This window comes from Chelmon rostratus, chromosome 8 (genome assembly GCF_017976325.1).
Source record: "Chelmon rostratus isolate fCheRos1 chromosome 8, fCheRos1.pri, whole genome shotgun sequence".
Taxonomy (NCBI): Eukaryota; Metazoa; Chordata; class Actinopteri; order Chaetodontiformes; family Chaetodontidae; genus Chelmon; species Chelmon rostratus.
In genome coordinates this window covers 11,746,881-11,771,515 of record NC_055665.1, presented here as the reverse complement: position 1 = coordinate 11,771,515, position 24,635 = coordinate 11,746,881, and the positions used below count along the sequence as shown (strand labels likewise).

Genomic DNA, 24,635 nt, shown 5'->3' with positions numbered 1-24,635 from the left:
ATGAATGTTCTCAGTCTCTTCCCGGACGTCTCGGAGTTCTTCGCTTGCGTTCCGGCCTTTCAGTGACAGGGGTCAAAGGGGTATCTGGAGACGCCTCCACGAAGCTCCACCTCGGTGTCGGACCAAGCGATGACATCTCCTCTGAGGTGGCTGCCGCAGGAGGCCAGGCTGTAGATGTCACCGGCGGTCAGGACGTGTGACCACATGTGCAGGTCCGACATCTCACCCACAAATGACTGAGTGGCATCAAAACGGCCTCCCAGAGTGTCCTGAAGAAGAGAGGACAATGGTTATGTGAAATATGAAATAATGTGTACAATGAAACAGACGTTGACATCTGTCTGGATAACATAACACTTCTCAAGTTTGAAGCCTTTCATTAGGTATTCGTGCAAATATGGAACGTATTGAACTCTTCTGTATTCAGTGGTTCCCTTTCTTTGAAATCACTCACAGGTGTCTTCTCAGACTGTCAAGTTTGTCTGTGTCTGCAACGTGCATCTACAGAGAATGAATCTCTTCTGTCTTACCTGTTCCTGTCCCAGAATGAAGACCCCTCCAGGTTTGATAGGGTGCCAGGGAGAAAGATTGATTCCAGACCCTCTCTGGACTCCATCCTGGTAGGCCTCCCACTGTCCGTCCCGCGTTGACCAAGTCACACAGACGTGGTGCCACTTCCCGTCACCCAGAGACAGGGGGAGCGTCACAGCCTGGCAATGGGATGGCCAAGATGGTGAGACACTAATATAAATACAAACTGGCTCAATACAGTTAAGTACAGAGGCACGAAAATGGTTTATTATTATAAGTCTGTTTCCAAAGAAGCTGGGACGCAGTATAATACATAAATAAAACGAGAATACAATCATCATTTGTTTTCCGACAATGGTTTTACAAGGTCTTCCCGTGCCCATGTAGTGATATCCATCATACATTCATGTGTTTTATTAAGTGGGGAACCTCGCTCCATCCCTGCTTGTGAGCGACTGAGCCTTTCCAGGATGCCCCTTTCATGCCCAATCATGATACTATCACCTGTTACCAATCAAAATGTTTACGCATTTTACACAGCGTTGTAACTATTTTGGAATTAGAGTTGTAAGCAGGGAAAATATCTCTGTGAGACCTGCTGCCTATTTATCTATGACATGAGCATGGCTGAACCTCTAGCAGACACTTTAAATTCTGAACCTCACAACTAAAGTATGGGCACTTAAGCAGCCTGAAGCTGCAACGCTTGGGGAAATAAATGCTCTTGCTCATGGGCACTTCAACAGAGATCTTAACATGCCCTGCCATACTGCTGTGCCACCACTGCATCCTCTTGTAAAGTCGTACCTTTTAAGATGCTACACTTAAGCTGTAAGTCTAGTTTAGACAGTAGGTACGGACGATTATGTGTCATTTTTAAAGTCCCTGGCAACTTGCCGTCAAATCTTAAGTATTTCTCTATAACATTAATATATTTATGATTAAATAACAATAAAGGTTGATGAATAATACTAAAAGATACATATTTTTAAATAGTTTAACACTTATAAACTCAGCTAAACTCCTTTGTGACGATGTTGCGGTTGCGGTTTGATCAGATGCAAATGACCAACACACAGCCAATCAGATTCTGATTCAGGTGTATCTAAATCCCGATTGGTGCACTATGCGAAAAAGCCCGACCAACTTCAAACTTTTGTGATGAAAAAAAAATATATCTAGAAGTGCAAAAATATAATATATTAATATGATAATAAAAACAGAAACGTGTGTGTTCATGTGTGCGTGTGTTTGTGTAGGATCCTATCACTCCCAGCAAAAAGCTGATTGAGAGAATGAGTTTTCACACCTTGTCATCGATCAGCAGTTCCATGGGGTTGTTCCCCCACTCGATGAGGACCAGTTCATTGGCCTGTCCGGGTGCCGAGTACGAAAAGGGCGTCCCCAGACCAGGCCCTACGCCCGCCTTGATCCAAAGACACAAAGTCAGAGCGAAGATCTCCTGCAGCAGCGTCCTCTTCACCCGCCCGTACATGTAGTTGGTTCTCATGGGGAAGCTGATCTGGAAGGCATCAGGATTCTTGGGTTTCTTCCTGTTGGAACCTGTTTTTGGAAGAAAAATGGCATCATATTATTTTTAACAGTTTCACCCTGAGTCATGTCATTACGATGCATTCAGTAACTGGTCTGAAGCTTTCAATCACATCCTATGGGCTTCCTCAGCAGAATGGGTTTGCCCTGTCGTCATGAAATGATGCTGTAGATGTTCAAATCAGAATTTTTCTGATCAATTGAATTGTGCATGATATCCAAGTTTGGCTTAAATATTGAAATCCAAAATTTATTCCAGTCAGATAATCCAACAGCAGTTGACAAAGCAGCCAAAGGTCTGTTTAGTCGCTGTTCTGGAGCTTTTGATCTTCAGAGGGTTTAATCAAAGAATAAATGCTGAAACTCTACGTCACTCCTGTTTTTAATATAAATGTTAGAGGATAATGACAGAAAGCAAGGCACACAAAAAATCAGCATCCAAGCTATAGAATTGTTCATGTTTATCTTTTTTTGTCATGTCCCTCATACTGCACATTCGCCCTTTCTCCTTGGGAGCTTGTGCTCACGTGACTTATACCAAATGTTGCTTCAATAATCAGAACTTCACAAAGCTCACTGGCTGGAATAAATGTGTGTCATAAAGCTGCTGCGGCGGTTGTGTACCTGCGAGGTGCAGCTGGTTGAGCATTGTTTCCAGCTTATTTGAGTGGAAGCCAGCACGTGGTCCTGGCGCTCTGTATCTTGTGTGTGGAAGGTAGCTGTGACCGTCTGCTTCATTACTGTGGTGGTCATCATCATCATCATCATCATCATCATCATGGTGGTCGTCATCATGGTCGTCGTGGTCGCCGTCTGCATCATGATGGTCGTCGTTGTGGCTGTCGTCATCGTGGTCACCGCTGTCACTGTGACCGCCGTCGTTGTGGTCGTCCTTGTGGTCACTTGGGTGTCCGTAATCGTGGTGATCGTCGTCGTCTTCGTGTTGGCCTCCGTCGTCGCTGTGGCTGCTGTCATGGTCGTGATGGTCCGGGCTGCTGAGGGCGGAGGTGCGGTGGTGCAGCTGCTGCTCCAGAGCGCTGATCTTCCTCTGAAGCAGCTCCTTCAGAGAGCTGGAGTAGGTGATAGATGTGTTCCTCTTCTGCTGAGGAAGGTGAAACACACACAGGTGAAGTCTTGATTAAATAAGTATTTTACAACAGGGGAGACAAACGCATCATTGGTGCTTTGGCATAGCCTCAAACAGGCCTCAAGGAATCATGTGAGCATCTGCTGATCTGTCACCTGCACGCCTAAAAGGGCACTTGTGTGTCTTTGGCACTTCTTATATTCACTAATGATCTTGTAATGTCAAATGCAATAGTCAGGTATGCTCGTGGTCTTGGTCTATATGTCTTCCTGTATCTGCCGCTGCTTCTCTTCCACTCAGATAATCCAGGCTTTGTCCTGGTGCGTGCCCTGATTACCAGTCTGTCAAGGGAGATCACGATAATTACTGCTGATGTTAGACCCGTGCCACACCCCCCACCCCCTCTTTGCACTCCCGACATCTGTCCGTGATCGTGATCCGAAAAGGAGAGACGGCAGAAAAGTGCAGAAAAATGGGCCAAGAGTGTAAAAACAGTAAGTAGCTATGGAGGAAACAGCATCACACAACAACTGAATTTTCTCCAAAACCTAAATGTGTACAGTCTAGATCCACTGTAACCACACGCAAGAGCGTCTTACATCGGTGACGTCCACCTCTGAGCCCGCTGCTGCTCTGAGGAGCCCACTGAGGGACATCAGAGTGACCCTCTTTAATGTAGTGAGTGGCTTTATGCGATTAAGTAATTCATTGTTCCTTTGTCTAAAGTACTTAGTCGACACAGTGCTTTGGGACTTAATTATTCTACGATCCAGCGACAGCAGCATTGATGTGTCCAAACAAGGAAAAGCCAAATATGGGCACGCCAACATCACAAGCCTCCCTCTTTGTTTATTCCTCACCTGTTTTTACCTTAACTCTCTTCCTCCTCTCTATAGTTATCTTTATTAACAAACATTTGAAAAAGTTTCCTCCTCTTGCTGCTCACCTGCAGGTTGTCCAGCCTCTCCTTCAGCGCCTGCAGCATCCTCTCCATCTGCTCTGGTGATGATGTGATGTCCCCTGTTGTCACATGTTTATCCTTCCCCTGGTTGTTGTTGCTGTGGCCTCCATCAGATCGCTGCCCCCCTGCAGAGGGGTAGTGAGGTGAGTCCGGTATGAGGTTGCCGTTTCCATGGTGACCCTGCTGGTTGCTATAGTGCCCGTTGTCAGTGTACGTGTGATGACTGGCCACCCCGGCGTGATGGGAGTGCGAGGTTGAGCCGTGGTGCTCGTCATGAGGCGCCACGCCCCGTCCGAGGCCCTCGCACAGGGTGAGCTTGGCCGTCAGCTCTCTGATGGTCTCCCTCTGGTCCAGGATGGTCTCTTTCTGCTGGACGAGGCTCTCCCTGAGGTGGAGGATGGTGGCTTTGGCTTCTTCACTCGCCCCCCACCAGCCAGCAGGAGGTGCACTTTGATGGCTTGGTCCGCTGGGCCCTGCTGCCCCTACGCCTGGACCGGTTGCATGGAAGCAGGCGGGGTCTGCATCCATGGGAATAGGGGTGCAAACAAAGCGTGGGTGGGCTCCGTAGTCATAGTCAGTTCCTGAACTGGCAGATGCAAGGCAGGGGAGGGCTGCAAGTACAGAGACCACAACGGGAACAAGAAAGAGGTGTAGAGGCTGAGAGTTCCTCATGATCCCCATCCACAGTTCAGCCAGTAAGACTAAGGAGCTTGGCTTCACTTCAAAATGTGTGATGCCAGTTGAAGTAAAGGTTGTGTTGACTTCTTTGTTGTAAAGAGGACATCAGGGAGCACAGTGACAAAGATCTCCATCCAGGAAGTATTCACTCATCTGTGATGAACAACTAGAGATCACAGTTTTGTCTTCAAAATGTGATCTTCTTTGTCACATGGGGGAATTAATTTAACTCTAGGTGTTGCCTTGTCTCTCTCTCTTCCTTGCTCTCTCCCTGAGGAATGGGAAACAAAACATCAGATTTTAGATAAAGGTCTTTTAGTAGCATTACCAGAGGGTGGACACAATAATAACATCACCTGTTCAATAAGGGAATTCAGCTTTTTATCGCCACTCTGCCAGTGAGACGTGTTAAATCAACTCTATTCCTGATTATACTTGTCATTTGTGATGGTTGAGTTGTTTTGGATTCCATTTCATTAAAGTAAATCTAATATTTTGCCCCAGTAGCCTGTATTCATATCAACAGGTTAACGCACACAATGCAGACACAGTCAGGCCGGGCTGACAAATCTAAAGGTCTTCACTTCTCAGCAGGATGTGATGGTGGATGAACACCTCAGCGTGACGTATCCGGCCCCAGTTAGCTGTAGTTTGTCTGACCAGTATCCGCAGAGGCATGTGCCAAAACAACCCGAGCCTGTCCAGACAAGGATTAATCCAAATCAGAGGTGTGGCATCCTGACCGGACAAGGCAACCAGAGTTGTGTTGGTACCTTTAGTGTGAGTGCGAGCACATATGCAGACCCATTCAATCTTTTATTGACAGATACACATTCACAAGTTGAATTAGATGGTTATTTAAGTCTGTGACCTGGAGGATGATAATAAAAAGCAGCATAGGGGACTAGTCTTAAAGGAGAGCACGGATAACATTTACAAACATTTGTGGAAATATACTCTGGATCCCAAAATAAATAATCCCTAAACATTTCAGTGAGTCCATGAGCTGTATTTCACTACCTGTGTCTATATCATAAAGGCTTGCTGACCCCTCTGAGCACTAACATGTCCTTCATTATACAGGGTCGGCATTTTGAAATGGCACACACGTGATGTGGCAGCTAAACCTCGCTGACCACCTGTTGCTCACGCTGGCCAGCTTCTACAATGTGTGTGTGTGTGTGTTTGTGTTGATAGTTCATACATGATTCACTGTGTTTTATCAATAATGTAACAGAGTGAAAGAAAACATACAAATGTGGTCTGTTGCATGACAGCAATCATGTCTTCTAGGAGTCTCCTCAAAAGCCAATGGAAAAAATGATTTATTGAGCTGCAGAATCTAGGCCAGAATAACCGCTGTTTTTTTTAACTGAGTTTCATCTTAGTAATGATGTTCTCATCATCATAAAAGGGAAGAAATCTTTGAGCTAAAATATATTCTGTATCTGTCTCTGTCTATCAGTTCCTGTCGTGATTTACGAGGCTTAGAGGAGAGACAGATGGTCGAGGTACAGAACCGTGTCACACCCAATCTCCACAGTTTAGCCCTAAGTTTATTACCACCCACAGGTCACTCAATTAACCTAATTGCAAGCAGTTGTTGTGCTACCTTAGCCAGAGATAAGTGGGCTTCCTCGAGCTTGCATGTTCGAGTGTGTATGTGTGTGTGCATGTGTGCGTGGTAATCCATGGTGAACACTGGGGTCGTGCACATCCCTGCACCATATGGTCACGGTGGATATTTAAGTAGTGCGATTAGTCCCAAATTAAAAACTGACAACTGCAGTTACAGAAGACCTGTGATTAAAAAACAGCCGGCGCCGACAGATGAACTGCTCTGTATTTGTAAACAAACAAGATTCTTTCTAGACATGGACGGCGTTAAAACTGTAATCATCAATGCATCACAAGATCAGCGTCACCATCGTTTTCCTCGGCAAGTGGCTGGTTCTCCCAGAGTTTATTCACGCACGAAGTTTAAGAAAAGTCGTCTCCATTGTGAATCACATGCAGTTGCATTTTGAGTTACATTGCTTCATATGCATGCTAGTCCTTTTCGTGTTTAATGCCATTAAAATGCCTTTTTACTGAAACCTGTCTGATGCCAAAACAAGAGACTTGTTAACTTTATGGATTCTCATTTTTAAATGATATAGCATATTCAATTTTAAATGCTATTGATCACTTACCTAAGTTAACATTATCTGTCAAAATGTCCATTTTGGGTAAAGTTAGTCAATCTTTGCACCTCTCTGGAGAAACAGTGAGTCTGTCACATTACGCTGTCATGGCCAGCCACACCAGGCCATTATTACAATGAAAAAACTAACTCCAGTTTGACTGATATTCCCTTCAGCGCACAATAAAAAAAAAAAAAAAACATAGTTAAGGAAAATTTTGAGATGTCTTATCGAAACAACCCAATACCAAATGATGCAAATGATGATTTTCTTTTTAATTCCCCTTAGTTGGAATCTAATAAATTTCTATTTTTTAAACATCCATTAAATAAAATGTGTAATCATTCCAACCATTTATGCGTCAATAAAACTATTCAAGACAACTGAATTTTACTTGGAAAAGTTTGAGAAAAAACAAAATGTATAAATCTACCCCTAGCTTTTATCAGTGCTGTGGCTGAACAGATCCATCTTCATTTCCATGCAAGAATTCATCTAACTGTTTCTTTTGATGCAGCTCAGTCAGACGTGACAAAAAAACACGTCACTGGGGATTTCTCAACCGCCTGGAGTTACTGCAAAGTTACATGCACGTTCAAAAAAACACATGCTAACCGATGCAGGTTAAACTGTTTTAAATACAAACTAACAAACTATATATCATTTGTTTTCAACAAGATGTCCATATTTCTTGACTGTTTCGTTGTTTCTTTGCCTCTAAAAGGTGAGAACAAAAACACACTATGGCTCTTAACTGTCCTCTTTGTTACATCTCAGTGAAATCATTGAAGTGATATGAGACAACAATCTGTTCCAGTTAAGTGAACATTAGAAAAAGCGTCCTTACCTTGGAGTCACTGTGAGCGCTGCTTGTGTATCCACACTGTGAACTTGTAGTGAGTTAGTTCGCCCCACATGCTGATCAGATTGACAGAGATTTACAGCAGAGGGGAGCTCAGCGCTTTCTATCCCTCCTTCATTGTCTCTACCTCTCTTTTCTCTCCTCCCCTCCTTCAGCTTTGTTGTGTTTTTCTTGGAAGACCACACCTCTTTTTCCCTGTCACACTTTTTTTGACCTTTTGACATCCTATTCGCTGCTCCACCATGTTTGTTTTCATCCTGGAAATTTACAGATCGGTCACTGATAACATCTCTTGACAACCTCTTAAACGCTTTTTTTTTTTTTAAATTGACCTCTGATTTACAATTATCCTCTCTAACAGGACACAATCATTGGCTCAGATCCTCAGGCACAACGTCACACAGCTCACCTAGATCTCAGCACGGGAGTAATTGGCCTGATTAATTCCTCGCCTCCTCCAGGCTGACTGACGGACTACAGAGGCGTTGGCGGGACAGCAGATGGCTCCTTTCAGGTCAAAGAAAATCACACAACACACAAGCAATGGAGCCAGCATGTTCAATACAGGATCAGGCACTTATGGTTACATTAACACTGCACCTTGTCAGGCCTCTGATTTAAACATCATTCAGAGTTAATCTACTTCCATACTTATTTCTTGATTTCTCCTGGTCTTACAAAATAATTGGTGACACAATTCAAGGCATGGTCGCAAGTTAAGCACTGGAATGATAATACAGGTGTAATCTAGTCATTTCAATATCTTAGAGTTGTTTTTTTTTCTCTTTCTTCATCATCTTAAATCTGCTGCAGTGTTTTATTAGGTCTTAAACTACTGCCAGTAGAAAAAACTAGTAAGCAGACGTTGGGCCAAGAGTAGTTTGACAAAAGAACACTTGAACTAAACCAGTCCTAAGTCCTCCCTGTCCATTTGACACTGCAGCGTATTGAGAATGTGAATACATAATTTAACTTAAAAAGTCTACAAAACCCTGCAAACATTCACTAAATATACATTATTTGTAATATTTATCAACTACAAAATCTTATTATAGTGTCGTGTTTTGTAGCAACGTGAAATTTCTGTATCTTGTTAAAACACACACACTTTCACACACGTTTCCATCACTTTTGGAGACATTACATAGACTTATGTTTATTTCCTGGAGATTTCAAAAAAACCTTTACCCAAGTCTTCACCCGAAAATTTGATGAGTTACATCATGGAGACTTAGTCCACATATGGTAGGTGAGTCCCCATAATGAGAATAGGTAAACAGACGTATGTCCCCACAATATGAGTAATCCATGCACACACGCGCGCACACACACACACACACACACACACACACACACACACACACACACACACACACACACACACACACTGTGGCTACAGTACAGTGTTATAGTCATATCACATCTCATCAGATCAATAGTATGAAAACAACCATCTTATCTACACGCACTGTGTGTAGATAAGATGGTTGTATCGCTCATCATACAATGTACTGTCTTTCATTCAGTCAGTGGTGGGAAGTAGCTAAGTACATTTACTCAAGAACTCTATTTAACAGGCTTGAGGTACTTTGCTTGAGTATTTCCAATTTCATCCTACTTTATGCTTCTACTTTAACTCAAAGGCAAATATTGTACTTTTTACTCCATTACATTTGCTATACAATGTTAGTTACTAGTTACTTTGCAGATTCAGATTATTGATATAAAATATAAATCAACTAATAAATCATGATGCATTCCTATGGATTAGGTTGGCCAGCAAGTAATATCATATTAAATGTTTGCCCCATCTTTACCAACAAGTGATGCCTACACATTAATGCAAAATAATAATACTCTAGAGATATTATTCTGAAATGGGCCATTCTGCATGATGAGTACTTTTGGTACTTTAAGTATATTTTGATGATACTGCTTATGTATCTTTTGAATGAAGGACCGATAACAGAGTATTTTTGCACTTCTAGAAGAGAGTACACGTTGAAAAATATTTGCACTTTCAGAACTCACACACTTTTCGTGGATGTTCTGGACTGGTTTGACCCCTCTGGGAGCTTTATCCCTGCTTGTGGCAGGACATTCATCTGTCTGTATGTGACACATTTGGACACAGCCCCAGGAAAAACGTGAAGTGAAGACCAGCTGAGTCATCGGTATTCAGGCAAACACATGACCTGTTTCAGAGACACACGTCTGCTTTTGCCAGCATGTCCAACGAAACCCTGTGTGATGACGGGATGGCAGACAGATGCAATGGTGGTAGAGATGTGTATAAGTCATCTTTATTGTTTAATAGGTCATGAGCAGAGTTCTCCTGTCTGTCAATCTCCTTAGTGCGTGTGTGCATTAGGCCCTGAGGAAGTGAGCCGACACAAACAGCTTTACGGCTCAGGTCCAAGGACACAAGACCACAGACGCTCCAGTGTTCCCCCTCAGCACTAAACCAAGTGACCCAGAACCCCACAGAGCACACTCGCCTTCTGCGGGTGGCAAACTGGAGGCCGCTGGAGAGAGATGACATGTCGTCTTCTGAACGGGGAGATGACGGTCCTGGACAGTGTGCTACTGAGTAAAGACACTTTGATCTGCTTTTTGATGTAGGTTTGGCTCGTTTACTGACACCCATGTTAGTGTTTTTGATTGTGTGGAGAGGTGATGTGCTGCAGTAATCAGGTAAGGGGGAAGACTGCAAAGTAACAACTGAAGAGAAGATGCTTTTCATGGTAGCTGTGCTGAGCGTTTCATTTAACTGCTTTATTCAGTGAAGCTGTCAACATTACGAGTTCTATGTGTATAAAGGTGTGAGTTTGTGATTACGAGTTTCCTACGTGCCTGTTTCGGTCTTAAAGATACAGTTTTACTGTTGTAACTCTATAATCTGCACTGGCTGCTCAGCCTCATGCAGGGGAAGTGCTGCAGTAAGTGAGGGCACACTATCGCCACCACCTGGGAAAAAACCTGCAACTGCAACACATGATGGCACCAGTCAGAAATCCCTACAGGTGATGTGATCTCAGCTTATATGAGGTCATTTTCATCCCATTTGAAGTATTTAATGGAGCTCCAGATCAAGTGAGAGTTTAGCTGTAAAACATAAACATCAAATATGCGTATATATACATAATGTACAGTTGTAAAGCACTGACACTTTACATATAATACTTTCCTTGACTACAATTATCTGACAATTGTACGTATTTGTGTACATTTACTCATTGGATTGCAAACAGTCCTACAATATAACTTGTCAGAGTTATATTGTAAGAGTTTAGACTAGCCAGCAGTATGAGGAGTGCTATGAAAACTATCCTTGACAATTAATACTTTATCTCTGAATTGTGAATTATTCTGATTAACTTAATTATTTTGTATTTTACAATGAAGCACATGACTAGTTAATGTGGAGCTGGTTGCCATAGTGACAAACCTCCAGAGAAATATCAGTTTGCTGCTCCGCAGAACTTTTACTTCACATCATTCTGCATGACGGATCATCTCATCACTCTCCTCTGCCTGTCTTTCATTTGATGTAGCTGGTGGAAGTGCAGCTACTTTTAAGTCTTCTCTGTACTGTTAGGTAATTGAATTTACTGAATAACAACACGTCATATTTTATATCCTCATTATTTTATCAATGTCAATCGGCAACGCAGCTGTCACATAAATCCAGTGCAGTGCATAATTCCCTGTGAAATATAGTGAAGTAGCATAAAATACAAACCCAAGCTGAGGCTGAGAACACTAGAGGTCACGACCTTTGTATTACTTATTTCTTTATTCTGGTCTTACTTTAAATTCTTGAATTAAACACTTGGTGCACATTTTCTAAACTGATTCCAGCATTGTCTTGACTATGTTTAAGTTTGGCTACTCTTAGACCCAATAAAAAAATACAGCTGTCAAATACATGTAGTGGGGTAGAAGTAGCAGAAAACTGAGATACTCAAAAGTACAAGTACCTCAACATTGTACACAAGTACAGTACTTGTGAAGACATTTTATTCACCACTGGCTAACTGACCTTAAAGTCTTTGGAGACTTTTTTCCACCAATTTTAACTCCAGCACCTTTATTTCTTACATTATCCCTAAAGTTTTCCAGCAATCTAATGCAGTAAATGAATGGTCCATGTAGGGGCCTCCTCCTCTTCTGCCCCCCCGCCCCTGGGAGCATGGTGATGGTCCTGGTGTATGTAGGCCAGTGATAGGCCTGCCTGTGCTGTGGCTTAAAAAGTTCAAGTCATTATTCTCCTCCTGCTCCTATTCAGAGGAGGTCCCGTTGGCTCATTGTTATTCTGCCCAAGTGACAGAGAGAGAGACAGAGAGAGGCAGACGCAGAATGGGAGGCTGACTGTGGTTTTCCAACGGCGGGGAGCTGGTTGCACTGGGCGGGGGTTTGTCGGTGGTGTTCTGGCCGGTGTTTTTGCGGGCGTGAAGGCATGTCGGTAATCAGCTCAGTAATGAGGAGAGGTACTGAACGGCACCAAATATCTGACCCCGATTCCTGGGAGTAAAGAGAGGCAGAGACAGGGAGAAAGTGTGTGGGAGAGAGGGGAGGAAGAGGGAGAGCGAGAGAGAGGGCCATGTGAAAAAGGGGTGGAGGGGAGCTGAGATTTAGTGCTCTGCTGGGTGAAACAACCCCCCACTAACTAACGGAGAGGGAAAGTAGCCTAATAGGAAGAAAAGAGGCGGTGTTGTACCGTTCATTTAACACTCAAAGACACGCTGGAAGCCTTTCTCGTTCCCCACAATGAGATCTGAAAAGGTATGTAACTTTTTTTTATTAAGTAGCTGATTTATTTGTTACTGTTTTACAAATGGAAGTGGAGCTGAGAGTTTGGTATCAACAGGTAGCTTATTGAGCTGCACTGTGTGGGCAAATGGCACAATGCATTTTTGTACTCACTGAAAACATCCACTGTGTAATTACCCAACTTATCTATTAGATGTTACTTGTCAGTTTTTGGGGTAATTTTTACTTTGATGCAGTTGGTGAAACGAGATGAGATGGTCTAGATTGCTGTTATAGCTGCAATGTTGCACCATGAATTGATTTTTAGAGAAATACAAGAAGTAAAGCATGAATATATGGCAGCAGGACCTTCAAACCCACCAAAATGCACGATTATTTACAAGTCTTACATGAATCATTTAAACAAAAATATCTTTTTGGTAAATCATTTTGTAATTTCTTGGGAATTGAAAGCATGTGTCAGAAAATAGTGCAAAATAACTTTTGCTTGTCTTGTCCGACAGTCACTCCAAAATTGAAAGATTTTCAATTTGCTATGATTCAAAAGAGAGAAAAACATCAAATCCTCACACCTAAAAAGTTTAAACCAGATCATTTCTGGACTTTTTACCCGACAAATGACTCAAACAAGTAACTGATCGTGAAAATAGTTGCAGATTGTTTTATCTGATGATTGGCTAATCGTTCTCTCGAGCAGCTGTTGCTGTTTTTAAGTGACATCAATGACTTTAAATGTTTGCTTCTGAAACCATCTGAGAAATTTAAAGAGGCCAAACCACATGAATGTACCTTCTGTATCAGTTCCCCAACCACCTGCAGACTGGTCCTGTTGCATCCTGAGACAAACAGCACTTTATTTCTTAGAATTAACCTGCAATGAGCTGCGAATATACAAGCATCAATGTTTTATCTAGCTTCAGTATTTCACTTCATCATTTGGAAGTATGTGCACGGTTATAAAGCTCTTTAAGCTAAATAAAAACGACAAAGTTGCTGCAGAGCTGCAGACTATTACAGCGCCTCTGACAAATTACAGACTGCACCAGGGTGGCCTTAATGAGCAAGAGTCTGGAAATGTTTTCTTTGTGTCATATACCATTAGTTGATCTGGGTCAACGTTTTCTCTGTAATCTCGCTGTGATAACAAGTGAGGGCTGCACAGGGAAAACGAGGGAGCATTTTGCCATTAAATCCAGACTGGAAATCCTTTGACCCCGGACCAGTCCCCCCTTGATCGTCCTCTCCGCTGAGGAAACATTGCTGTCGCGTGTTTATTCAGTGCTCTGACACCTGTGACTCACGCTGGAGAAGCCCATTGTTCTTATCTGAAATGGTATAACTCGTCTGGCACTCGAATCTAGGAGAAATATTTGGGTTGCCGTAATGTTGCGGGGTGATAATGTAGAAACTGGCAGCTCAGACACGGAGGGGATCCGTGCGAAAATAACACTGCTGCCCTCAGACAAAACCGAAGACGGTCTGACATCCTCATCACTTGTTGTGATGGTTCAGTTGCCTTAAAATCCCTCTGGCTGATTTAAATCTCACATTTTCAGTCCCTCATTGAGAGACTGAGAGCGCTGAATAGTCAGGTGCAGATTCTTGTTCAGTAAATATGAAGATTTGAAAGCTTGTGTTTATTCATTAAAAGGAAGGAAGAAGGGAGGTTCTCCAAGACAAAAGTCTAAAACTTATCACTGTGCGTCTTTCCTCTGAGGAGCTGAAGGATAAAAACGCCTGGATTTGTGCCTCTTCCTCAAGTTTTGGGCTAAATTTTAAGAGTCTCTGTGCTAGATCATTACTCACTGTGCTTTTTCCTTCGTCTAGGGGGTTGCTGTCTGCTGTAAAGCTTAGGGCACCAGACAAGAGGAGGAAAAGACAATACAAACGTACATCAGGACATTACTGAGAGAAGAAAAATGTCTCGGACAGAAGAGGTCAACAAGATGACCGAAAACGTCTACAAGGTGCGACTCTACTGTCTGATTGTCTGCCTTGTCTACCCCAACAGGGATTTGTTTGTCAGGTGCACAATACAGTACAATGTGCCGTCAAATTGTTAGAAATGTCTCATTATTTGTGTGTTTTACTGCCGACAGGGGATTCTGGACCAGTTCAACCCCAGTCTGAAGAACTTTGTGACCATGGGGAAACACTATGAGAAAGCCCTGACAGGTTAGTCAAACACAGGCCTCTGACTTGTCCTCTCATTTGGGTTCAGTGACGTTACTGAATCACCGAACAGGATATTTTTCCTTAAAATGTACTCTCCTCTTCAGGAGTAACGGTGGCCGCCAAAGGGTACTTTGATGCTCTGGTGAAACTTGGAGAACTGGCGAGCGACAGTCAAGGCTCCAAAGAGCTGGGTGAGTGGGCGGCCAGTGGACAAGGGCCGGGTTGAGGAGAAAATAAAAATAAATTGTCGGTGGCACCTAATAAAGTGGAGAGAGTGACAGCTGGAGAGAAGTTGCAAATAGTCTGCCGCATGCGTCGGTGAGGGAGGAGATGAAGACAAGAGGGAATGAGGAAATGTGGAGAGAGAGAGGGAGAGAGAACAGAGGGAAAGGGAGAGAGTAGGGTCATTGTTGGGAGATTAACAACACCACATGATCTCATTGTAATGCTGAAAACAGCGGGGGAGGCAGGCAGGAGAGTCGGAGGGCGAGATGCCAGCCACCACATACTACAGCGCTGTGTGACCGAGGGAGGGACTCGCAGCTGACCGACACTTTGTAAATGAGAGATTGTGTTAAAACAGCAGGTTTTATGACATTTTCACTGATGTGTCATCTGCATGTATGTTGACGTCAGTGGTGGAGGAAGTGTTCAGATCATTTACTTAAGTAAAAGTACAGTATGTGAGTATAATCAGGAAAAGTGAAAGTACTCACTGCAGAAGAATATCTCCAGTGACTGTTACACTACTATGTATCATATCATTATTATTCTGCAGTGATGTGAGAGCTGGATTTGAGGTGGAGCTCATTTAGAACTGCAACTAATGATTATTTTCATTAAGGATCAATCTGCTGTTTATTTTCTCCACTGATTTTTTTAAATTCTGAAAATAGTAATAAGTGCTGCAATAATTCTAAAAATATTCTCAAAAATAAAATAACATTAGATAGCAATAGTAACATTTAATTCATAATAATAATTAGTAGATAATTAAAGGGAAAAGCAGCAAATCCTCACATTTGAGAAGTATATAGTCATACTGTTGTAAACAGCCAGTATTAGATTAGAGTAAGGCAGTTTCTGCTCAGGTTAAAGATGAACTGTAACCAATAAAAGCAGCTGATTATTTTTATTATCTGAACATCACATATGTTACTGACTGGCTCAATGTTGTCCTGTGCTTCGCGGCTCCTCACAGGAGACACACTGTTTCAGATGGCCGAGGTCCACAGACAGATTCAGGTGCAGCTGGAGGACGTGGTAAGACTGAGCTCAGTCGCTCTGCACAAATGATCTCATGGTATCAGCAAATGATGACATAGGGATGAAGTTATCATTAAAAAAAATGCACATTCATTATACACGGAGACAGATTTTTAGATATGGTGGAGTTTTAGCAACCATTGTGAATTATCAGCCTGTAATGGTGCAAGTCCAATTTCTCTCGGATGAGTCGAGGCCTTTCACGTGGATGTTGCAGTGTCTGTAGCTTTGGTTTTAAATGCTGCGTGTGGATGTTTTCATCAACAGTTAAAGCTGTTTCACTCTGAGCTGCTCGCCCAGTTGGAGCAGAAGCTGGAACTGGATATTAAATACCTCACAGTAAGTTAACATGTCGTTAACATGACGCTCAGTCTATTATAAGATGATAAATTGTGAGAAAAGCAGGACTTTTGTTTAGCTTCAAATGTAAGAATGCTTTCCTCTCAGGCCACCCTGAAGAAGTATCAGAGCGAGCGGAGGTCTAAATCTGAGTCTATCGAGCGCTGCCAGTCCCAGCTGAAGAAACTCCGCAGGAAGAGCCAAGGCAGTCGCCACCCAAACAAATATGGAGACAGAGAGATGCAGGTGCGTGAATGCCCGAGCACAGCGCACACGTGCAGCGTAAAGCTCGTATGACACAGTGACCTCTTAGGGTTGGGAAACAAAAATCCTTCAAACACATGCATATTAAACGTCTCACTCAGCATTACGGCGGATTAAAAAGCAGAGTTATGTGAGCTTTTGTGTCAGATCCAGGCCACAGTGAATAAGATTAAAGAGCAATCTGCCTCAGCTGATTTTTCAGAAAACAAGCAACTTAGCGCGCTAGCCTTAACAGGAAGTTAACTCGGAGAGTGAAAATGAGAAATCAAAGGGCAGGGGGAGGTTATGCTGGCAGAAAAGGTCACCAGGGTAGAGGACAGTGTTTTCTGATTTGTATTTTGTTATCACTGTGTCACAGGCAGGAAATGATGTCACATATGCCTCCAAGTTCCTCGTTCCTTACAGTGTGCATTAAAGGTCACTTTGGTGATCGTGACCATAGAGCTGTGTGTGCATGTGCTAGGATGTTCAGGTTTGCTGTGAAATCTCTCTTGACTTTTCCTTCAGTTCGTGGAGTTGATGAGCCGCCGCCAAGGCGAGCTGGACGCGCTGGTTGCCACGGGTTACAAGTCTGCCCTCACTGAGGAAAGGAGAAGATATTGCTTCCTGGTGGACAGACAGTGTTGTGTTACCAAACTGCTCATCAACTACCACTCCAAGGTGATCTGTTTACATTTTCTCATGTTTTATAAAGATAAGATTTCAGCATTCCTACTCGACTTGCGACAAAGAGGTCACACGCACCAAGAGCTTCACGTAAAAAAGACACAGAATGAACTTTGGTTAATAGCCGAGCTGCAGAGTTTTGAATGAGCTGAAGTCTTTCACTGTTTTTTTTTTTTGGGAGTCCAGTAATTCCAGTCCAGTCTTTTTATTTATTGCCAAAACACAGTTAGTAATGGAGTCTATAGCTGCAGCACAGATGCACAGTTGTGTGTCATCTGCATACCTACAGAAACATGCATTGTGCTCTCTAATGATGTCAAGTGGCAGCACAAATATGGATCAAGGCAGCTCTCTTGTGCAACCCCAAAAGTCCCCAACAAATGCTAAACACTACAGTGCCCAGCTGTTATACTTTTTATAAAAATGAAGCTAAATACTGTTCGTGGAACCCATTTTTAAACGATTTACACCTTCAGTAAGATTAAAGGGCTGAGAGGCACAGACTGGGGAGGTCAGACAGTACTGAGGGCAATGCATTGTACATTTGTGGTCTTGGACTCCAGCCTTATCCTTTAACAATGTTGTGGGGGGGGGGGGGGGGTTTCTATTTGAAAATAACCCAGGTGAGAGAGCTTCTGTCGCAGAAACTGTCATCCTGGCAGCAGTCATGTTCTCAGCCCACAAAACTCCCAGAGCGTGCTCTCAATCTGCTGCGTCACACTGCGCCTCAAAGCTCAGGGGCTGCTGGGATAGCCGAAGTCCTCCGACACACCAAGCTCGGCTCTGCTCAGCCAGAACAGGTCAGATCATTTTTATTCACACTGGTTCAAACGTGCACTTTGGTTTGCTCTTTCAGAAGTCTCAGCCGCACTGTGGTTGGTTTCCACATAAGGATTACATGTTGGGTTGATATATTGAAAGGAATTCAAAACCTCAGTGGGTAAACTCAGACGTGCTTAGTGGTGATCAAGGATAAAAACAAGTCTATTATTAGTTGTTCCAGGCAGAGGTGGGACAAAGTTATTGCAAGTAAATCAAGTCTTGGCTATGAAGTTCCGAGTCAAGTCCCAAGTCCTGAACTTTTTGATTTGAGTTCTAAACTAGTCATAGAATAACTAACTTTTAATTATTTTAAAAGGCAACATCTAGGCTAGTAAAATCTTGAATGCATAGGAAGTTGGTCTACATGTATTTTTTTTTTATAACTTTGAGAAGATTTCAAGCCCTTCTAATTCAAGTCTAAAGTCACCCGACACATGACTTAGAAACTTTGATATTAACATTAACAATATTAGAGCTTCAACAGTGACTTCTAATTTGTCCTAGTTAACAGTATCTGTCCTTGGCTTTTCAGAGGCTCTCTGTTCAGGAAGTTCCCCCTCTGTTGAATGGAGACTCCAGTCGCTCCCAGCAGCAGCGCTCACTCCCCTCCTCCTCCCAGAGTGAAACCTGTGCTCCTCAGGGCTCCCCCCAGACTTTCCGCTCTCACGCCGCTGGTGGAGCTGCTGGAGGTTCATCACAAGGAGCGTCTCCCCAGCACACCAGCACACCCCTCAGTGCATCAGCCAGCCCCCTCCCTGACAGCAGCGCCAGCGGCAGTGGGAGCCCTGCTGCGTCCACTCCCACCACGTCCAGCAGCTCCACCCAGCAAAGCGCTCTCCTCCTGGCCACCAACACATCCAACCTCTCCCCATGCCTCATCCCCTCCACGGTGATGTCGCTCAGCCAGATCTCCCCGGCCAGCGGCTCCTTGCAGGGCATGACCCTCCCGATCCCCCACAGTGCTCCTCACAGTCCTCCACTGCCCCACAGTGCTCCTCTCTCCCGAGCCATGACTCCTGTGCAGTTACTGCACCAACAGTTGGGACCAGGAGGGAGCAACACTTCATCACCATCACATAATCCCTGGCTACTGAAGGCCACCGAGATGTGTGCAACAGCAACACTTCCACTGCCGAGAAGACCTGTCAGCGAAATGAGGATTGGTGGCTTCCATGGTAAGATGAGAGCCGTAACATTTTAGTCCTTGTTGATTTGGCGACACCCCGTGGTTACTGGGGAAACAGCAAGTGTGGCGCAAAAGGTAATTTAGCCGCTGCTTTGTCAAAAACACAACAGATGTGTTTCTGTTTACAGTGCAGCCAAACAAACTGGTGCTGTTTTAATGAAAAATTGGATCAAAAACCACAATTTTATTTTTGATTCTACAAATGTAGTTTTCCACGACAGCTGCAGGGCAAGTTAGAAGCAGTAGAGCAGTAGAAAAATGTTGTGTTAGCATTAGCAGTTAACTTAATGCAGCTCTGATGCAGTTGTAGGAGAGTGAACTCTAAACAGTAATAAGCTGTAACAATGAAAGCTATTTTGTATGGAGCCAATCACTGAATATAAATACAATGAATGCCTATTGCTTGACTATTGTTTTTCTCTTTCTCCTCTACTTAGGCTCCAGTCTCCCAAGGATGCTGCCTCTATCTGGACCTATACGTGTGGAAGCCATGTTTGCTCACACTTCTGAATCACTAGAGAGTGGTGGCGTAGGGGGTGGCGCTTGCTTGCTGCACTTCCTGCCTGGTGACAACATCACCCTGCTCATCTCTGAGCCCAGGGACGGGTGGCACTACGGTCAAAATGAACGAACTGGACGGTATGCTTTATGGATCACACATTGGCAGAGTAGTAGTAGTAGAAATTGCTGAAATGTACAGCACAAGACAAAACCACTGAATTATCTGCTGTATACCTTGAAAGGACCTTGCAATGTGTAGCATGGTTAGAATAAACAAAATTAGAAGACTCTGAGATGTCTCAATGCCATAAAATGAGGTGGAATGAAGCTGGTTCCAACTGGAATGTCAAGATTATATTCATGTGATAACCAAAACAAGTCAGGGACACCACTTCCCCTCAACCTTGTGCTCCTTTTTATCTTCCTGTAAATAGAGCTGCTTTTTCTTTCTTCAGAATGTGGCATGAGCTGTGTGAGCTTCTCCTTGGCACCAGGTTAACACATGTATTCATGTATGATGAGATAGGAGAGTTTTCTTCATCACACACACCCGTCTTGCTGCTTGAAGCTCTCATTTCATTATTAAGTCACGCATAGTAAAATTTTTCTTCACAGGAAAGGCTGGTTCCCTTTCTCCTACACTCAGCCTCACCACAGTAAGACGGATCACCTCGAGAGGTAAGTCAGAGAAGAAAAACACTAAAATCTGCGGGTTTTACAGTTGTTGATGAACTTTGACACTACTAATGACAGAAATACTTCCTTCACTTCCCTTTAGCTGTGCTCAAATCAGTTTATCAGCTTCTTACCAGTAGGAAGTTATAATGTTGGTTGATTCACACAAAACTTGCAACATTTTCATGCTAAGACGAATATGACACCCCTCCCTTTTCCATCTGTATTCTCAATTAATCAACACATCTCCCATGCCAGATGCACAGAAAGTGCATCTGGCCTTGCCGTTTTGGCCGCTCAGTCTTTCCACCGCCCTTTCCCAACACATTCACTTCACTCTCCAACACCAACAGCATTGTTGATGATTTAACACAAAACCAACATCTCTCAACTCTCATCATGTTTCCTTTGTCTTTTTTCTTGTATATTCTTTCCTCTCTGTCCGTGACTTTCCCTTTAGCTCACTCTTCTTATCTAAGGCTAACAGCACCAGTACAGGACAGCTCGACAAGCTGGTGTCTCCAGGTTTCCCAGCCCTCACACCCGAATCAGAGGAGGAGCGCTCTCTTCCTCCCCAGAGGGTCAGCACCTTCCGTCCACGTCCCTACAGCATGGCCGACAGCAATAAGGTCAGAAACATGAAACCTTTGGGTGAAGGTCAAGAGCTAGAGTTAATGTGTTCTGATAAATGACCCTCACTGTTGCTGGAAGAGATAGAGATGCTTCATAATAATGGAAATTAAGTCAAAATATCCTTTAATGATATATCTTCTTTACATACAGATCACCTCAGAACTGGCCTCTCCACCACCCTCCCCAACCAGGTAACTTTTAACCACTCAAATGTGTCATTAAAGGGGCATTCCACCAATTTTATATGTCAAAGTCAATTTACTAGTGATTTACCATGTGATCAGTCACTTGTTTTCAGCCAACCCAGCAGTGTTCGCTCTAGGGATAGCAATGTCGGTCTGTCAGATGGTAATCTCTTTAAACAGATGTCTGCATATGAGTGCAGAGTCTGTAAGCAAAGGACATCAGGGCATCGGAAGCTTTCTGGTTTCTGCATGCAGGTAAATAGTCTGTGTGGAAAGCAAAAGAGGCAGAAAGCACTGGCCGAAATGCAATCTCAGAACCCATCAGCTGTCGTCTGCAATGATTTTGCTAATCGCTTTTTTAAAATGCATCTACATGCCAATGCGCATATTTGTTTATAAAGATAAGGAGAATGTAAAGTTGTTGTCAAGTTTGAAAGTCAAGGTGCTAATTGGTCTGTAAACAATGACCAGTGCATGTTATTCAGATCAGCTGGCTACACCAGAAGCACCGAAACATAACCTGTTGCCCCCAGAGGCTAAATCATCATCAGACACCAGCTGATGGGTTCCAAGCCTGGTCAGTTGGTCCTCCACTTTGGTCCTAAATAAAATATATGAACAACTATAAGGTGGGTTGCCATGAAATTTTCTACAGACATTCACGACACCCAGAAGATAAACCCTAATGTCTTTAACCCAGCAACACCATCACCAAATACCTGCAAAGTAATGACATTCCTCTCAGCCTCAGTTATACTCTGTATCTTGTGCCAGTCTTGAAATGTTAACATGCTAACAGGCTCAATTAAGATAGTGAACATACTAACCATCACACCTGCTAAACATCAGCATCTCTGTGAGCATGTTAGCATGCTGATGTTAGCATTTAGCTCAAAGTACTGTTGTGCCTAAGCACAGTCTCACAGAGCTGCTAGCATGACTGAGGACCATGCTGTCGGCAGTTTCTTGCACTTCCCACTATTTATATGTACAATGCTAACTTGCTGGAGCCTTTAACCACCAGTTTATGCGATGTGCAATGGTCATACCTTTCATTTTATGGTTTCCTCCTTTCAGGCTCAATCCATTTGCCCACATCCGACTTAGAAGAACAGTCACCAACGATCGCTCAGCTCCCATTATTGAGTGAGGGCTTTATTCCCACAGCAGCAGCAGTCCTGTTCTCTGTGGTTTGTCAGTCCATCAAACCTCAGGTTGAATCCTGGAAACAGCCTATTGGTTCATGTTGACTCTTTTAAATTGTACTTTATTTTGGATGTTCTTTTTTGCAAGTTAATCCAATGCAGATCTTGTTTCATGCGCAGGAATAGAACATTTTCAAGTCAAAGCTTTCAAAGCTTATGTGTAAAGGCTGATCTGTTCTAAATGTAATTACAGTGCATTCAATTTGGAAGTAGTTAATAGGAAAACCAATAATATCCGAAAATTCTGTTTGAGTGAAAACGTGGGAATTGAATTAAAATCTAGTTTATATGAAACAGAAGTAAGATGTTGGACTATACTTAGCTTAGTGTTTGAGATCAACATACCGAATGTTGCTTGTCCACAATAACATTTTTAGGGTTTTTTTCTTGCCTATGAAAGATGCATCTTATTTTGCTTACTGTTTTACAATGCAATTTTTTTCTTGCTATAACCCATAATCTAGTTTTTTGTTGTTTTTTGTGCCATATCCAGAAAAGTTGTCTTTGTTCGGCTGATCTCGGGACTGGCTCCTAATAGCAGGTAGTGAACTTTCACTTTCACTGTAATGAAGTGTTATGGGAAGAGGACAGGCTCCTACTCTAAAAGTGCTATTATGATATTATATTTTTTAGAACAGCTGCCAGATTGTTGCATTTTCTTGGTTTTCAAGGCGAACTTTTAAATTTATTCAAAGTGTCTTTTCTATTTTAAAACGTGGATGTTTGGTTGAGAGAGACTTGGCATATTTTAATGAAGTTGGTGCAGCGAGTTATTTTTGTGTCATTTTTACCTTCGAAATTACTGAGCATGGACATTGCTGTTTGAGTGTTCCTCAAGTCCCTGCCAGTTATATCTTATGTTTATGCCAGTTAACACAACACATTCTGCTGCTGTAAAGTTACATATTAGTATTTTATTAATGTAGATTTTTTTGGATTCGTATTACTCTTTACCTGGACTCCAAATACATTAAACAAATTCTACCTTAAATTGATCAGTGAGACTTGTAAGTATCTCACTGCTACACTTATATAAAATGGAAAAAGTCCTACAGAACAAAAAAAACAGAGCAGCTTATGAGCTTCACAGACACAAACTGTGACAGTTAATAGTTGAATGTTTGGATGGTGTTATTATTGAAAGAAGAGTTGTTTTTTTTTTTTAGAAAGTAGAAAGCTGTGGAGGGTTCAAAGTGTTGAGAATGAGAGATTTGCGTGCTTAGTCTTTGGATTTGATGTCTTCTTGATTCCTTTTCAGTCCCAAATCTTAAGCTAGACAACATCTAGGCTAGTTGATTGTAGCTGTAAGTTTACCAGTAAAACTGAGCAGAATCTTCAAGATAGACGTGAAAGCCAAGACAGACGACAGGATTAAGTTTTAATGGGAAAATGTATCTATGAAAGTGATGAAGAAAGGATACAGGAAGTTGACCAACGTCTGAGCAAGTGCTTATGGTAAACTAGAGTTATCCAAAGTAATATTCTGTAGCTCTGTTGTCGCCTCTAAAGAAAAAACTGTGTTTAAAAGTGAAACTCTGCATCTGAGCAAACTGAAATGGTTTGTGTTCCCGTTTGTGTAACTGCCTTGAGTTTCTCTGATCTTTTAGCACCTTGAAGATTCAAGATATCGCCCACAAGGGTTGTAGTGAGTAATTTCTAACAGCACATATTCTTACTTTGAGTAGTGTGGCATCATTACAGCAAAAAGATAGAGCTAATGTTAATTTGTGATTGTAAAAAGTGCTTAAAACGAGTGATTGTATGACTTTTATTTGACTTCATTTCATAATGATATTTCACTTTGGTGGAACATTTTGACTTTGTAGAAGCTGGATTATCAGTAAACCTCCAACACTGGAAACCCTGTGCATCTGTCAGCCGTGGTATTCAAACTCAACATACTGTAGGTCTGAATGTGGCTTAAACTGAGCATATTGATTCCTTTAGGCTTAAATATTTGAGCAACTGTTTGCTATTGTAGTGGCCAGTATTCGTGGTCCATAAAATCTAACATAGAATGAAACTGTAAGTGACAGTGACAGATATTATGGCAGAAATAATGAAATAATAAATAATGTGAAAATTAGGGTGT

At 42.6% G+C, this 24,635-nt stretch overlaps 2 protein-coding genes across 2 annotated transcripts; one reads left to right on the top strand and one right to left on the bottom strand.

Annotated features, from left to right (window-relative positions):
- Window positions 1-59: 59 nt before the first annotated feature.
- LOC121610056 (neuronal pentraxin-1) lies at window positions 60-4,851 on the bottom strand. Its single transcript, XM_041941961.1, has 5 exons — window positions 4,116-4,851; window positions 2,707-3,181; window positions 1,841-2,094; window positions 531-710; window positions 60-269 (listed from the first exon to the last, which is right to left on the bottom strand). The coding sequence occupies exons 1-5, from the start codon at window positions 4,809-4,811 to the stop codon at window positions 60-62; spliced, it is 1,815 nt and encodes a 604-aa protein (XP_041797895.1). The 5' UTR covers window positions 4,812-4,851.
- Window positions 4,852-14,482: 9,631 nt separating this feature from the next.
- zgc:158689 (uncharacterized protein LOC791177 homolog) lies at window positions 14,483-23,594 on the top strand. The gene is made up of 14 exons (XM_041941944.1): window positions 14,483-14,593; window positions 14,726-14,801; window positions 14,906-14,992; window positions 16,003-16,064; window positions 16,335-16,406; window positions 16,515-16,652; window positions 17,178-17,330; window positions 17,960-18,136; window positions 18,691-19,333; window positions 19,782-19,983; window positions 20,461-20,523; window positions 20,981-21,149; window positions 21,304-21,344; window positions 22,416-23,594. The coding sequence occupies exons 1-14, from the start codon at window positions 14,546-14,548 to the stop codon at window positions 22,486-22,488; spliced, it is 2,004 nt and encodes a 667-aa protein (XP_041797878.1). The 5' UTR covers window positions 14,483-14,545; the 3' UTR covers window positions 22,489-23,594.
- Window positions 23,595-24,635: the final 1,041 nt, after the last annotated feature.

What these genes read in the sequence shown, in the direction of transcription:
- zgc:158689 (XM_041941944.1), top strand. Translation starts at nt 14,546, where the DNA reads ATGTCTCGGACAGAAGAGGTCAACAAGATGACCGAAAACGTCTACAAG. An exon ending in CTATGAGAAAGCCCTGACAG is followed by an intron (nt 14,802 to 14,905) that starts GTTAGTCAAACA and finishes TCTCCTCTTCAG; the next exon opens with GAGTAACGGTGGCCGCCAAA. An exon ending in GCATGGCCGACAGCAATAAG is followed by an intron (nt 21,150 to 21,303) that starts GTCAGAAACATG and finishes CTTTACATACAG; the next exon opens with ATCACCTCAGAACTGGCCTC.
- LOC121610056 (XM_041941961.1), bottom strand. Translation starts at nt 4,811, where the DNA reads ATGGGGATCATGAGGAACTCTCAGCCTCTACACCTCTTTCTTGTTCCC. An exon ending in AGAGGCTGGACAACCTGCAG is followed by an intron (nt 3,182 to 4,115) that starts GTGAGCAGCAAG and finishes CTTCCTCAGCAG; the next exon opens with AAGAGGAACACATCTATCAC. An exon ending in CAACCAGCTGCACCTCGCAG is followed by an intron (nt 2,095 to 2,706) that starts GTACACAACCGC and finishes TTCCAAAAACAG; the next exon opens with GTTCCAACAGGAAGAAACCC.